Source organism: Chelmon rostratus, chromosome 24 (genome assembly GCF_017976325.1).
Source record: "Chelmon rostratus isolate fCheRos1 chromosome 24, fCheRos1.pri, whole genome shotgun sequence".
NCBI lineage: Eukaryota > Metazoa > Chordata > Actinopteri > Chaetodontiformes > Chaetodontidae > Chelmon > Chelmon rostratus.
Genome location: NC_055681.1, coordinates 8,443,342 through 8,458,869, shown reverse-complemented (window position 1 = coordinate 8,458,869; position 15,528 = coordinate 8,443,342). Strand labels below are relative to the sequence as shown.

The 15,528-nt window shown below is 40.8% G+C and overlaps 1 protein-coding gene across 1 annotated transcript in view; it reads right to left on the bottom strand.

The window, feature by feature from the left end:
* Positions 1-15,528, bottom strand: part of LOC121627357 (neural cell adhesion molecule 2-like) — a 270,448-nt gene that overhangs the window by 45,370 nt on the left and 209,550 nt on the right. The window contains exons 6-8 of the mRNA XM_041966221.1: positions 15,022-15,139; positions 6,860-7,029; positions 1,762-1,907 (exon numbers count right to left, since the gene is read on the bottom strand). Coding sequence (XP_041822155.1) covers positions 1,762-1,907; positions 6,860-7,029; positions 15,022-15,139 — 434 coding nt within the window. The remainder of the gene's footprint in view (positions 1-1,761; positions 1,908-6,859; positions 7,030-15,021; positions 15,140-15,528) is intronic.

Below are 15,528 nucleotides of genomic sequence, written 5' to 3'. Positions count from 1 at the left end.
CCGAGCGATTCGAGCCAATGCACACATTCATTTATCTCTGCGGTGACCTTTTTCCCGAGCAAAAGAACGGCTGCCATCTTTGTTTTTTTTAAACTGCTTCTGCGAAAGCTTCAGCCCCTCGCCAGAGAAGCTGTGATGGAAAGTGCATATGATTTTGACACTGATGGCAGCTCGTTCAAGAATAATTACTTTTCCAGGAAAATGCGGCTGCACCTCATTCAATTTCTGATTTGTGAGGCTGTTCTTATGGAAGTGAATAATGGATGTTGAGAGAGAAGTACACAACAGGAGCTTGGTATCTTTCTTAAGTTGGATTACATAAAATGTCGGCGAGTCAAAGGGAGGTACAAACCAAGTGTGAACTGAAAGTATGAACGTTTGCTCTGAAAACTTCAAGGTCCTTGCTGCTTCTTTGTGCTGAGGGCTAATCAAAATAAATGCGTGTGCTGATTTCCCTTGAGATAATAATCTCAGCAAAGTCGAGGGATTTAAGCACTCCCTGTAAAAAAAACATGGACCAAGGTGAATGTGCATGTTTTGTTCGAGGGCAGCTTTGATATTATAAGAGTCTCTGAGGCTCCGTTCATCAGTAATAGAAAGGAAAAGCAAATGCACTGTACTGGCTTATGGCTTTCTGTATATAACATGAGCGCTAAGCTCAAAAAGGAATGCAAAGAGAAGGATCACGAATTCTCATATATAAATATCATTAGCATCTGCCTTCAGACAGGCCCTGAGCAGCCCTGCCAGCTATAAATGACTCTAATTGCAACAATTCATGTATGGCAGATGGGAATGATTATGTCTGCCTTTACTTTTATGAGGACATATACAAGTAATTACCGGTTAATGTCGGCTCTTTCTTGTAGTGCGCAGCCAAACTAAGAACAAATAGTCCAATTTTCCCAATATAAAAAAAATAGCAGGTTGTAGCTCAGAATAGATGAAATGCAATACGACACAATTAATGCAGCAAGATAATATTGACATTGTTTATTGGCCCATGCTGGATAATCAAACTGGTGGAAACTGGTGTTCGGTTCATCAATATGTTTGTTTTCTGCTGGTGAACAGGTGTATAACTCAGGAAATTGCAGAAGAATCAGCTCCTGTTTTGTTTCCCCTCAGTGAAGACGGTACACTGTCATCTTGTTTCCACTGGAAACAGTGAAGCAAACAACCAGCTACATCCCAGCTCCTGATGCTGACCCCAACATGTGACCATTAGCATCACCAGCAGGGAGATGATGGTTCTATATTTTATGAATCGTTCCCCAATTTAGTTGCTTTGTGACGATGCATTTTCCATCTCATCCAAGAGGCTTTTTAAATAGTTTGTTTACTTGAGAAGTAGGAGCATTTTCTCAAACTATAAAGGAACAATTGATCCTGTGGTTGATTAGAAAACTCAAAAACACCAAATTTGGAGTAAAAAGTACAGCTTTCCGTACACACTGTAAATTTAATTATGTAGTTTTTTGTCTCATCATTCTTTGTATATATTGTTTAATGTTGATTGTTGATTGTTTAATGTAAAGGACATGAGTGCAATGTTTAAACCGGAGTCAAACTCCTTGTATGTGCAAAGCTGATTCTGATTCTGAAGTACAAGTAGGCCTCCCTTGATCTATCTAATATGCTTTAAAGCAAAACGGGTGATTTTTCTTCCCATTTATACTCTACAGTACATATGCTTTGTCAGTTATGTGCACAACACACACACACACACACACACACACAGCCAGATGGACCAGTTTCTACCTTGTCTCCATCCACGAAGGTCTTCCCGTCGCTGGCTCTCCTCCAGGAAATGTCAGGCAGTGGCTCGCCGTCAGCCACACAGGAGATCATGGCGGCGCTGCCCTCTACGGCTGTCACGTTTTTCAGCTGGGTGATATGGGGCTGGACTGGAGGCCACAGAGGACGAGGGGGAGGAGGAAGGGTATAAGAGAAAAATAAAATGAGATAAGTGAGTAAAGAAGTGAGATTGAAAAGCGGGTGGGGGGGGACTAGGTAAGTAAAAGAGTGAGCAGGAGTGAAACTGTCAAAGATCTAGCTCATAAGGGAGGGCAGATCAAGGCTCTACTACAGGGTTTAAATACAGAGCTGATGCATGAGTTTGGTGCTGACAGTCTAGGCCAAGATCATTTATACACTGCAGTTGTACGCTATAGAGGGAAAGTGTGTCTTCTGGCCTATTTGGCCTATAGATTGTCCTAGATGAAAACAGCAAAGCTGACTTTATAAAAGTTTTAAAGCACAAAACATCTCAAAACCACCTCACCTTCAGTGTGCTTTTTTTTTGTTTTAAATAAGTATAGATTTTTGGTCTGGGAGGATGCCTCTCCAGCACCGTGTGAATCGCTTTTGACGCCGAGCGAGCACCAGGATGAGTGCTGCAGAGCGTGCTGGCTTCCCCCCCCCCCCGCCTCCTCCTGATAAGATGCTCTAAGCAAGCCCTGAAACACCATGCATGTCAAGGGCAGAGAGCATGTCACATGAATCATGGATTTCTTCTTTCCCCGCCACACACACTGCACTAAAGTCCTTTACAGGCTACTTGCAAAGTAGCATGGCATAAAATCTGAAAGGAAAAGGGAAGTGAATGGAAAATAGTGACTACTGTATTGAAGGCTTTTAACACCACCCAGGGGGGATCTGGGGAGTGTTTGGCAATTTCACATGGCTTCACCTCAGGGTGGAGGATCCATCTCTAGGGATTTTGGGAGCTTGTGAAATCATGGGGTCACACAAACATACGAACAGACACAGACACACCACTATACCTGCAAGAACCTTCAGTGTTTTAAGAACAGAGCCTTACCGAACCACAAAATACAAAGCCGTGCCAACATAAACTGGAAAAAGAAGCTTTCATGGGACGAAATGACTTGTTAAGATGATTTCTGCAGAGAGGAAGATGCGAGGAGCACTTAAGATGATCATCCACATCTATTAAACCTCAGACATACACACTTTTACTGAATAACCTGACATGAATGCACACAGAAAGCCCAGCCCCGCACACATGCACAGACAAAACTGTTACTTGTCCTGAGACCGGTCTGAACCAGTTCTTCATCATCACCTTATCTGCAGCCATTTTGCTCCAGATGCCCTTCATCATGCAAATAATAAATGTAATACGTCTCATTTATCAAGCAAAAAACATTCTGCAGGGAGCGTTATTAATAAGGCATTATCGAAAACATTTCAGCTCTAAATGAGAGATAACTGAGAAGCATTTGTGTGCTAAAAGATAAAAATCCAGAATTAATTTGACCTTCCAGGTTTGGAGTATTTATTACAGAGTGGAGTTTATTCTTTTCATTGATGTGTAAGTTTCTTTTTAACCCAGTGTAATTAAAAACAAGGGTATTTTACTCTGGCATTCGTTAATAACTATAATGACACTTGATTATATTAATTATAGGTATTGTAATAATTAAACTTGTAAATGGTGTATTTAAATATCTCTGAGTGTCAGTCCTGCATAAAAATCAGGCTTAATCTTGCTCTCACCCTGTCATTAATGGTGGCAGTGTTGAAGCAGAATGTGACACAGCTGAGCTTTTGACAGACTAAAGAGTATTATTAATGTTACATTAGCATTTCTTGCTTGCTTGTAGACCGCTAATGCAGGAAAAGGCCCCAGTTGCTGCTTTCTTCTGCAGCCGTACAGCATTATAGCAATATTTGACATGAAGCTCTTATCTTGCACACTGACAGGTATCAGAAAACAAAATATGGTACCAACTGTTTCTGATAATGATAATGTGTGTATTTGTTGTTTCAGCTGTACAGATCCACAAAGCAAATGTCAACACAGATTCTCTCCTGCCATCCCTGCCACTTTGTGACTCCACAAAGTTTAGTGGGTTTAACAGAGAAACCACCACCAGACACAATGTATTAGTTATTTAGCAATGAAAAAGTGATGTAATTTACTGCTTCTGCTGTCTAGTCTCATTCTGCTTATCTTTTCCATAATGAATAGTGTATTATGTGTTTCTAGTCAACAAAAAGAAAAAAAATGGAAAGAGAACAATGTCATGATATGTTTAGCCAACTTGCATTGAACAACCATTAAAGATGATGCAGCATTTCACCGATTACTGACAACAGTATAGAAAGATGTAAGTTGAGGCTGACTGCAGAGGACTCTAAGGCTCCTGTCTGCAGAGAGATGTGCATCTCTGCGTCTTCTGATAAATCTTCTTACATGGCTGCTAAATGCTGCTGAAAATGTGTTTAGAAAGAAGCTCTTTTTACCAAAACATTTACCGTTGATGCTTCGGACAGCTGAAAAATCATCTGCTCTCAAACTGTTACACTCTCTGCAGAAACAATGAAAAATACACCAAACAAAAACTGCCCAAAAAGGCAATGCTGCTGTTTCTTTAAGATGTAAATAGTGTATTTTCCCTTTGAAGCAATAAATGAGAATGAACTGAGAGCCTGCAGCCATTCAAGCTGCTCTGTCTGCCGTTACCTCGGCGCTGCAGTGCTTTGACTTAACATCAGCATGCTAACATGCTCACAGTGCCACTGCTAAGATGCTGATGGTTAGCAGGTTTGATGTTTGCCATGTTCATCATGTAAGTTTAGGCTGTTAGTTTGCTAATTAGATATCTCAGTCTGGACCAAAGTGGTGGATCGACCAACCATCCCTTGAGCCAGGCTGCTACCATATCTAAGAACTAGCCAGGATACTGTGTGCAATGTAGCTATTTCTTAACATTGTTAATGGTAGATTTTTTTCTTATGGAACCAAATGATGCAGAACCTAAAATCAAGACAAGCTGAGAGTACCTGGCGGGACTGCTGTCTCTGGTGACTGTACAAAGCAGCCAGGCGGCACTGTAGTGACAGTGCACCCCCAGACGTGAGAGTGTTTAAGTGAATGAATGTGAAACAGGAATGAATAGGCTTCAAGCAACGAATCGCCACAGAACCCTGTTTCCGGCAACACATGGTCATGGGTGTACGTGTAGAAACCCATCTGTGAAAGTGAATATCCAGCAGCTGCTGCAGCTTTGCAACAACTCATTTCCCGTCCTCTGCTCTAAAATGCTAACTCTTCTCTGCAGGATATACATTCTCCTTTTTCTTCCCATCCTTAATCATAACTCACATCTTTCATCTCATTTTGATCACAGATTTGATCACAGATAAGCATGTAATCATATATTTGAGAAAGGAGACATTTATTACATCTACTGTCTAAGCTTTCCTGTAATGTTTGTAATTACAGAGCTTTACCAATATACTAGTGTTAAAACCTTTGGCTATGGTATTAAGTTAATAGCATTCAGCATGAGAGTATTGGCCAATGTGAAATGTGACTTAAACTACTATAATACATGGCGGGAGGTCAAAGCTTTTGTTTTTGAATAATGATAAACCACAGTGGAAACATGGCTGAAGTTAAATATGAAGTGCTGAGCCTCACAGCGTGTTGCAATGCCTACACATGAATGAACACACACATGCTCCTCCACACACACCTTGTCTGACTTAAAAACCCTGCACTCCTCCTGCCTGTGCTGTCAAGGGTAATAAAACTAACTTACAACTGCGCTTCCCCACCGCACGGTGAAAAGCAGAACTCCTCCCTTTCTCTTAACTCCTTCATTTAAATGTGCATTTTGAAGAACAAGCCCCTCTCACATCTTGAAAGGATGTTGATGACTCGAGCACAAATCTCCATACATTTTCATGAGCGGAATATGCACTATCAGAGTGATCTGTGAGGAAATAGCCCGCAGGTTTATGAAAATAGAAATTGAATTTTTTTATTAGGACAGTAAATGAAATATAAAGTGATAAATTAAATATTTCCTTTCAGCAGGAATATATCATATTGACGCAGTAGTTATTGTGGTGGGCTGAGGGCCATATTTAGACATTTGTGATTTTGAAAAACTGTTTTTTATGGAATGGAATTTGTGGAGGTCCTTACAATAAAGCTTTATGGATCAACATAAAACACAGTTCACTGTCATGGGAAATGCTATTAGACTTAAAAGCTTTGGAGGAACATAAAATGACAAATAATGGAAAATGAAAACAAACTTTTTAAACAACCGGAAGCTACAACATTTAGATTCACATTTTTGCGGCTTCCTCTTGGATGCATGCTTACGTTTTGGCCGCTTTGTTTTTATGGAATCCCGACCTCGCATCCTGAACGCTGTTATTGGCCGGGGTCTACACAGCACTGCGAATAGCAACACAGCCTACGCATGCATTCATGTGTATGAATAATCTGTAGCAAATAAAAATGATTCCACTTAGTGATGAAGAGTTTAATTTGGGGAAAAGAGCACAGCCCATTCACACTTGTGGTGGTAAAATCAGTGGCGCATTAAATCCAGTTTAAGTAGGCAAAATCACAACACACCAGGTTCCCAACACACATTTGTTTTCTTTTCTCAAATAGTTATGCTGTTTATCCTTCCCCCAATAAGACACAAAGGTTAAATCCTTCATATAATGTGACAAATACAAGAATTTCCTCCTTCTATGATCCAAGAAAAAGATGGCTGTATCTTTAAAGGTTTCACATCATGCATTTTATGTCAAATTGGAGATTCTGATTAACAACAGCCTCCTGCTTTAAAGCAGCATTGGGAGCTGCGTTAGTGGGGGCATGTTGGTTAAGATACTGGTGCAGCAATGAAATATGAATAATGTATTGCATTTAAAGCTCATCAGATGGCAAAACACTGCACAGCAGTTTCTAAAATGCCACGGGGAACCCAAAGTTTTATTTTATCTCTTAAAATCCAATCCCACTGATTTCCTGTTTGGTCTGTTTGATTGTCAGCCTTGATTCAATGCCTGCCAACATCCTTACCAAACACTTTGAGGAAGAGCTCCCTCTCCTGAGATCCTGCCCTGTTGGTGGCCTTGCAAGTGTAGGTGCCCCCGTCGCCCTGTCGGATGTTGCTGATGGTTAACATGCTGCGACCACCTTCCAGCTTGTTGAAAATGTACTGCTCTGACGACTCCAGCTGCTGCCCCTTCCTGCACAAATCAAAAAACAGGAGCACACATCACATATGAGCGACGGGAGGAAAATATGGCAACAAAATCACACCTGACAGCGACGCCAGCAAAATTCACACGGCAGCACACCTTTGATGTTACACGGGTAAAATCTTCGCACTATCAACTGATCCCATAAAAGAGAGGCTAAGTGCAGACAGCTTGACTTTGAAGCTATTTCTATCTAGAACACGACAGCTCTTTTTATAGAAACCCTGTATTGTTTTAGATAGACATACTATAATTGAAATAACTCTGGTTCAATGAATCATTTGTAGTGTGTCATCAAAATTCTTCAAACACCACGACTTCTCAAACTCCATGCAGAAAAATATCATCTGTTTATTCTCAGTCAATGTTTGAGTCTCATCTGAGCTCACTTGTGTTGTTGTGTACATTCTGTTATGGACTGCAGCACTCGCTAAATGACTCCGGTGTGGTGTGGAATACTGTGCTGACTTAATGTCTTTCCTTATTGGACTCTGTGGGGAAATTAGTCAGAAAAAAAGCCACAGCTAAATTGATCCATGTCTATATTTAAGCTTCATAGCAGAAGAATAATGGTGTGAAGCAAGTTCGCAGCCTCCCCGACTTGTTTATTTACTGCAGCTTAACCAGCCGTGTAATCTACACGGTTTCGCCAGTTTTGGGGGGACTTTGACTCTTTTTTCATACTTACACAGATTTAGACAAACTCATGGGAGTTTTTATGCCATATGCCCGCTAAAAGTCTTAGATTAACCCCATGATTGTGATCAAACAGGAAGCACATAAACTTTTAAACACCTCAAAAGACGCTTGATGGTTATGTGGGTTAGGTGGTTATGTTTCAGATGACTGATCAGGTATTAAAGCTTGTGCAATTTCTCGCTCCTAGTGGAACTCCCTTGGATCATTTTTTTACGAATAACCAGCAAACAATCTTCTTCGGAAACTTTGAAGAAGTCTGAACTTTGTTTTCATAAGCACGCTGTGCCGCATGCTGCATGTGTCATGTCGCTGTGACATGTCGTGTCATGTCACAGCGTGACGTCACTAACATCACCATGTGATGTCAGTGTGTGATGTCAGTGTGATGTCAGTGTGTGATGTCACTGTGTTATTTCTGATGTCACACTGTGATGTCACACAGTGACGTCACACACTGACATCACACACTGTGACATCACACAGTGACATCACACACTGTGACATCACACACTGACATCACAGTGTGACATCAGAAATAACACAGTGACATCACACAGTGACATCACACAGTGACATCACACAGTGACATCACACTGACGTCACGCTGTGACGTGACACGCTGTGACATGACACGCTGTGACATGACACACTGACATCACATGCTGACATCACACTGTGACATCACATCACATGGTGACATCACATCACATGGTGACATCACACACTGGCATCACACACTGACAGCTGGCCAAAACAACAACAAACGGCTGCGCGTCCACGATTAAACGGCAACTGGTGGTGTTCTTGTGGACAATGTTCATCGATGACAACAGAGGAGGAATGCCTCTGTTGCTCAGAGTGGGACTTGCGGCCAGCAGATACGCGTTTGTTGTTGTTTGGCCAGCTGTTCCTCTCTCTGCCTCCGCATCCTCCTTTCAACAAGCTCCTCATCCGTGTACTCCGGCTCAAAACGGTAAGGACGTCTATCGTAAACAAAGTCATTGTCCACCACCTTAGAGTCGGAAAAATATTCATCCATTTTGTGAAAAATAACAGTCGCAAACTACAGCTAAACTAGCCGACCGCCGCAGAGTTACGTGTTTACTTTCAGAGCCGCTGCGCAGTGAGAGCGGTGACAGGCAAGAGTAGACTCATTTTAAATCAATAAAATATGTTTTAATCACTATTTTGTGTCACACTATTGAATGCTTTAGTAATAAGCCGTGTTCTAAGCGGGATAATGTATAGTGAGCAGTTTCCCATGACAGAGAAGCATCGCGTCGGGCTTCTATGTCATCCTGAAGGAAGATACATGAACCCTTACTTAGACTTATCTATGTAAACAAACTGAAGAAGGGCAGTCCATAGTAAGTCAAGCACCATCATGTCCATGATTAAATCTTCAATAACCTTAGCCCGTGGGTCATCTTTGGCAAATTTCTTGGACTTTTCGAAAGCCTCGCCGACACGTAAGTCCCGGTGGCTTCTTTGCGGCTGGCTTGCTAACATTAGCTTCTTTAGCGGGCGCTTTCCAAACTCCGTCAAAGCGGTGGTTATGTTTCAGGTGGCTGACCGGGTTTGAAGTATTAAAACTCGTGCAATTTCTCCCTCCTTGTGGAACTCGCTGGGAACATTTGTTACGAATAACCAGCGAACAATCTTCTTCGGAAACTTTGAAGAAGTCTGAACTCTGTTTTCATAAGCACGCTGTGCCGCATGCTGCATTCATGGTGTAAAGTACATTCCCCCGTTCCCTCGTTTGCCAGTCGTTCTTTCGGCCTATTTAAGTTCATGTTTCTATTTTTGTGTGTAACATGTGAAAAAATATTGCGAATGTTAATTCAAGTCAGCAACTAGCAAAATTATGACCGAGTTAACGAGTTGTTTTCTGGCATGAGGGGGTATTCTTGATTTTTCCCAGTGAGAAAGAGTTTTTCTGATGCTATGCTAACGTCACTTGAACGCAGCATTCACTGCAGGCCATTCGGGTCTCATAGTGGGAGCAAAGCACTGCCGTGCTGACAAAAACACATATGTTATCGGGGTTGTTCGTCATGATATCGGACTTATCGGAATGACATCATAATTTCCTGTTATTGGCCCGATAACTATCGGCCCAATAATTATCGTGCATCCCTATAATATTGTGTGCAGAGTGAATTGGTCAACGCAATAAAACTGCATCAATGAACCAATCTCATTTGTAAAAGAAGAAAACAAGCAGAACAACGTGCTACATAATCCAAAAAGTGAACTCTCCTAAGACAGAAGCAGAGGTGAGAGAAGATACTGTCAGGCTGAAACAGTGGAAACAGAGAGTTGATAGTCTGGAGGTTAAAGATGCAGGTTTGTGTTGTTGCTGCGAGATTAAGTGGTTTTTACCCCTGGATCAGCTGTAAGAATCCAAACAGGCAACATGAATAAGTAATGTTCCTCCTCTCCCTGAACAGCCACAGTCTGTGTGTCCTTGAGGAAGGCACTTAACCTGCAGCTGCTTCAGTGACCAGTGGTGGTTGTACTGGGCAGCTCCTCAGGTGAGTGTAGAGCTGTGTGAATAAGAAATTCTTAAAAATAAAATCCTTGTGGCTTTGGACAAAAGAATACCAAAAAAAGATGAAGTTGATGTGATGCCTGTGGGTCACAGTTTCAGGAGCAATATTATTATTAATCCACCCAGGTACAGTTTAAACCTTGAAAAATGAAAAATAGGTCTGAAAACACATTCTCATTTTTATCTGTTCATTCAGTATGGATGATAATGCCCCCAATCTCAAATGGGCACAGTGTTTTTTAACCTCATGAACTACTGTGTAAATTGAATTCAAAAGCAATGAGAACACAGAGCTGGGAATAATGTTTACCTCTAAATATGTTTACTTCTCTGTATGCTCTCAGACTGTGCGAATGAAAAATAAAAGTTTTATTATTTTCGGGGTATTCAAATGTGCAGATTTCTAGACTCAGATGCAAACACACACAAATGCAGCGACGGTGTGTATCCAGGCCTGGGCACCTGCCTCACTGTACTATAGAAGAAGCGAGAGGGAGGATAATTGAAAGTCGAGGAAACACCAAAGCCAAGCAATAATAACTGTGGCGAGCCAAAGAGGAAATGAAGAGAGGCCTCATCGCTGGAACGGGCAGTGCAGGACGGGCTGCAGCAATGAATGTTATTATACTGACTGACTGCTGACAGGTAGTCCATTACCCAAGATGCACAGAGGACGAGGCAAAACCTCGCACTGACAGGAAATGCAACCAGGGAGGCTGGAGGACACTGGGAGGGGTGACATCAAAAGGAAAATAAATGAGTTTGTGACTGTTGCTCATGCTTAAGCTGATTCTTTTGTTGTGATGTGCACATTTTAATTCTGTGATCTCTGACTGACACGCAGGACTTGTTGACCTGGGAAATGAAGGAGAACACACTGTTTGACATACAGTGGACACTGCAGAGTTTAAAATTGATGTTGACGTACAGTTGAAGTGATCACTTAAGTGAGAGGCAGCCGTCTGTCCTTGAAAAATGCTTCACATTTTATTTAGCCAGTATTTAAAAATAAGCTGCTATTACAGTGACATAACAGACATTCATAACACTGCTAATAACTGCCACAATTTCATGCCGTTGACCTGCAGCACGTTAATCTTTTAAAGGAACTGCTGGAGGAAGCTATTGTAGCTTAGATGTGTTGCACCAACCAGTTTCATGCAACCCTACTCTGGAGAGTGAGTAGTAGATAGAAAAGAGGAAGAAGCTCAAAGATGTATTGTGATTAACTAGCACTAGCATATTCCCAGCATGCAAATGTGCTAGCCGTTAGCCTACCAGCAGTTCACAAGCTATCCCTGCAAGTAGTTCCCATGTCTTCAAGCTTCTAAAACCACATATTGGCAAAGATGGCTGGATTAATCTTGCTGTCCCGCTTTCTTGTGTTAAAGCATCTAACTCGAGGGTCAGTCTGATACCAAACACTGCTAAAAGGTCACAATCACCTCATCTGTTGGTCAGTGTTTAGCCATCTTAGAGGACTAATCTCAATGTCAACACACTACTTTGAATGCGCCCATAAGCCTCTTTCACTGCAAATCTGTTTAGCTGAATACATGAGCAAACATTTCATTTTCTTCACATGAAGAGGTTTATCATTTCAATTGCCTTTTGTCATTACCACGCCAAACATTACTCAATTTCGTATTATGGTACAAAAAAGATACAGCAGTTCTCACCCATCACCAGCTGCATCATATTATACATGCTGCTTCCTCATATCCTCAATATCTAATATTCCTGGTTTGCTCTGTTGCTGAAAGACAAGGTAACACACCCAGGAGTAAATAGAATTTCTGTTGCCAGGGCCTGGAAAGCGTAGAGCGAGATGAATGAGAGCTACAAAGTTTAGCTTGTTTCCAGCTGTGAAGTGTCTTCAGATTTTGTTTAGACTTGGCAAAGTAATGCATGTGCCTCATTTTCTCTGCCATGAGTGACTTCTCTTTCTAATATGCTGCTTCTCACTGCGCTTGTTTACCTTTCACTGCACGTATTCTGACTCATTCAACATTACTTAATTGATACGCTCTGTTCCTTACACATCAAAAATAACCTGCTGTATTTGTAGGACTGACATTATTTTGATTAAGGAAAAAATAAGCCTGAATGTTAATGGCATAACACAGAGAACAGTAATTACTTTGCAAAAAAGACTGAGAGAAATTAATGACCCTGTGCAACAATTTACTGTACAGTGTTTTCTGGGTGTTTAATTGTGTTTAAAGCAAGTAGAAATTACACATATTGGTAATTATATAAGTAATATCCTGTCTTTCACTTTTATTACAGATTCTGTTGTGAATGCTCTGTGTATTATGGCACGATGTCAGTTGAGAGAAAGACATTTTTTTAAATATATTGTGCTGCTGTTTTACACCTGCTGCTCACTGTGTACTTGAACCTCCTGGAGACCGCTGCATATTGTGGAAAATTACAATACAACAATAATAAAATGTGAGCATTAAGGACAAAAGACCATAACTTGAAATTGCTGAGAGTGAAAGCTACATGTGGGTGTTTAAGATTTCACACTTTGCTTTCCAAACATTGCTGTGTGCCATTATGTTTCATTCATTCAAACATAATAAGAAGTGTTATTCTACCAGTCACATTTTTACTCTTTCTTCCCTCCATTATTGTTGGAGCTGTATGTATTGAAAAACAGAATAGTGATTTGTTCTACTGAATGAAGTTAGCAATACTGATATTTTAAGGACAATGCTGGCATTATAGCATTTTTAGCCCCTTCAATAAAAGTCAAAATTGCCAGCAATCAATTTTCCAAAGCAAACGTATATGTTTGGAAGTTCCTTCAGGGCAGCCATTGATTTCCATTCATTCAGTACAGCATGAAAAACAAGTGCAGAAACCTGCCTGAGGTCGGTAGTACATCACAGTTCAAACAATGTCTGATGTCTCTTAATGTCTGAAGTTACATCATTGCAGCTCACCTCCCGCCACCACATTAGCATGCAATGATAATGCAGCTAAGAAAAATGAAAAGACATGATCTTGGCGATCTTGATCTTTGCAGTGGTGGATTATTTCAAGAAAGTTTCCACTGTAGTGAAATTAATAGCTGCCTCGAAGGCAGGAAGCACACATTCACAAATCGAAAACACAACAGAATGGTTTAGAAAACAGTCAGCAGTAATGTAAGGTGTAACTGACTTATGCTAAATGGGCTAAAGCATACAGCAACAGTGCTATGGGCAACTGACAAGAAGAACAAACAGGAGCATTACCTGAAAAAAGCATGAACTGGAATATCAATAAAGTGTTATCAATGGATGCTCGGGTGAAAATAGCTTGTCACAATTGCTGGCTGAGTAGGTGCAAGCTAATTACTGGATGTCAAGTTGTGAGTGGTCGGTTGGGTGCCAGATGCTCTTCAGGTGTAAATTTTGACACTGTTGCCATGTGGCATGTGATATTATTGTGTGGTTGCTTGGGGCAATGTGTGAGGGTGGACTACAAATCTGCTGCTGTGAAAGAATATCTACTTGATCTGTAACCAAAAAATTACAAGTGTTTATAAGTGGGCTCTTTGCAAGGAAATATTTACATATACATGGATACAATAAATGTTGAGTACATTTGGAATGATGATGGGTAGTCGCACTTGCATGTTCTGTTGTCTGGAAATAGGTTAAATCTGCATAAAATGATAAACATGACTGAAATGGTTAATGATAACCATGAACATTGTGTCTCCTAATGTTTTCTAATACACTATATTGGCAAAAGTATGTGGACTTCTGGTTTGGAGCGTTGAGGTTTGGCCCTTTATTTCCACAAAGGCAAATCTTAATGCTCTAGCACAAAATTGTTTGACAACAGTGTGCTTTCAGCTTTGTGAAGATCCTTTCCTATTTCACTGTGACAAAGCCATGTCAATAACGAAATGGTTTTCCATTCTTGACTGGCCTGCACACGGTCCTGACCTCAACCAACCCTTATCACCAACATCAGCACCCGGCTTCACTCATGCTCTTGTGCCTGAATGGGAGCAAATCCCTGCAGCCACGTTTCAAAATCTTGTGGAAAGCCTGCCCAGAGAGAGGTTATCGCAGCAGATTAACTGTGCATTGATATGCTTATATGATTGATATGAGTGGGGAAGTCGTTCCTCCGACTTCGCTGTGTTCATTCAAGTCATAATGTGGGAACAACATGGACGCGACTTGTTGCTGTACCATTCCATTGCCTAAAACCACAAAACTATTGTTTTATCTGACTTGTTATCAGGGTTAATTTGAATAAATACCTTTTCTTCATAATCTAGGTCACTCTACATGGACAGCAACTAATAGTTACAACCTTAATACCATATTACAAATTACATGGGAGCAAAAGAATTGCTGTGCTATGCGTGGATACATAAAACGTTTCTTAACATCAATTAAACATTTACTTTCATCCACCATGTTTGTGCTTATCAAAGCTATATCAAAGTCGGCAATTAGTTTACCAAAGTTTTCTCCAATTTCCAAGTTGCTGTTCTAACTTGAGGTGTTAGTGTGAATTTTCCAGTCAGCAACTAAATTTTCTGATTATTTTGACACCACATGAATGCGCTATAATGCTTGTGGTTTTGGATGTGTTTCCACTACTTGTGTATACTGCCATCCTTCATCTTTGAGTTTTCAAAGGCAGATGTTTTCCTGTCCATTATTTTTTTGAGTTCTGTGTCAAAGACCAATTCTGGGTATCAAGGACGTCAAAGGTACCTGTGCCATGTGACCACAGGGTCAGGAGATCCAGAGGTGATGCACGTAAAGGTGATTGATTCCTGGTAGTCAGCTGTGGCATTGAAGGACTGCTGGGACACTGACAACACCGGAGGGACTGCAGACACAAAGACAGAGCAGAAAATAACACAATCAGACAGGAATATTGTGACTAAACCCTGAGAGTTAAAAGGATGGATCATTAAAAGCCAAACTCTGACTAATATTCAAAAAGAAATTTCAGTCTATGTGAAGCCAGATGATAAAGGCTAACATTTTCAAATGAATTAAATTGGCCTTGCGAGTGGCCTGTAAGCACTCACTGAAAATGGTACTTCTGCTGGTAATCCCAAGGGGATTTCAACTAACATTTTGACCCATCTTTGGTAACAACACAAAGGAGCTGAACACAGTGATGTGAAACCATAATACAATTGTCTGATGCAGAAACACTCAGCTAAATCCATATAAACAATGGCAAGACAGAAAATGCGTTTCAACATCAAA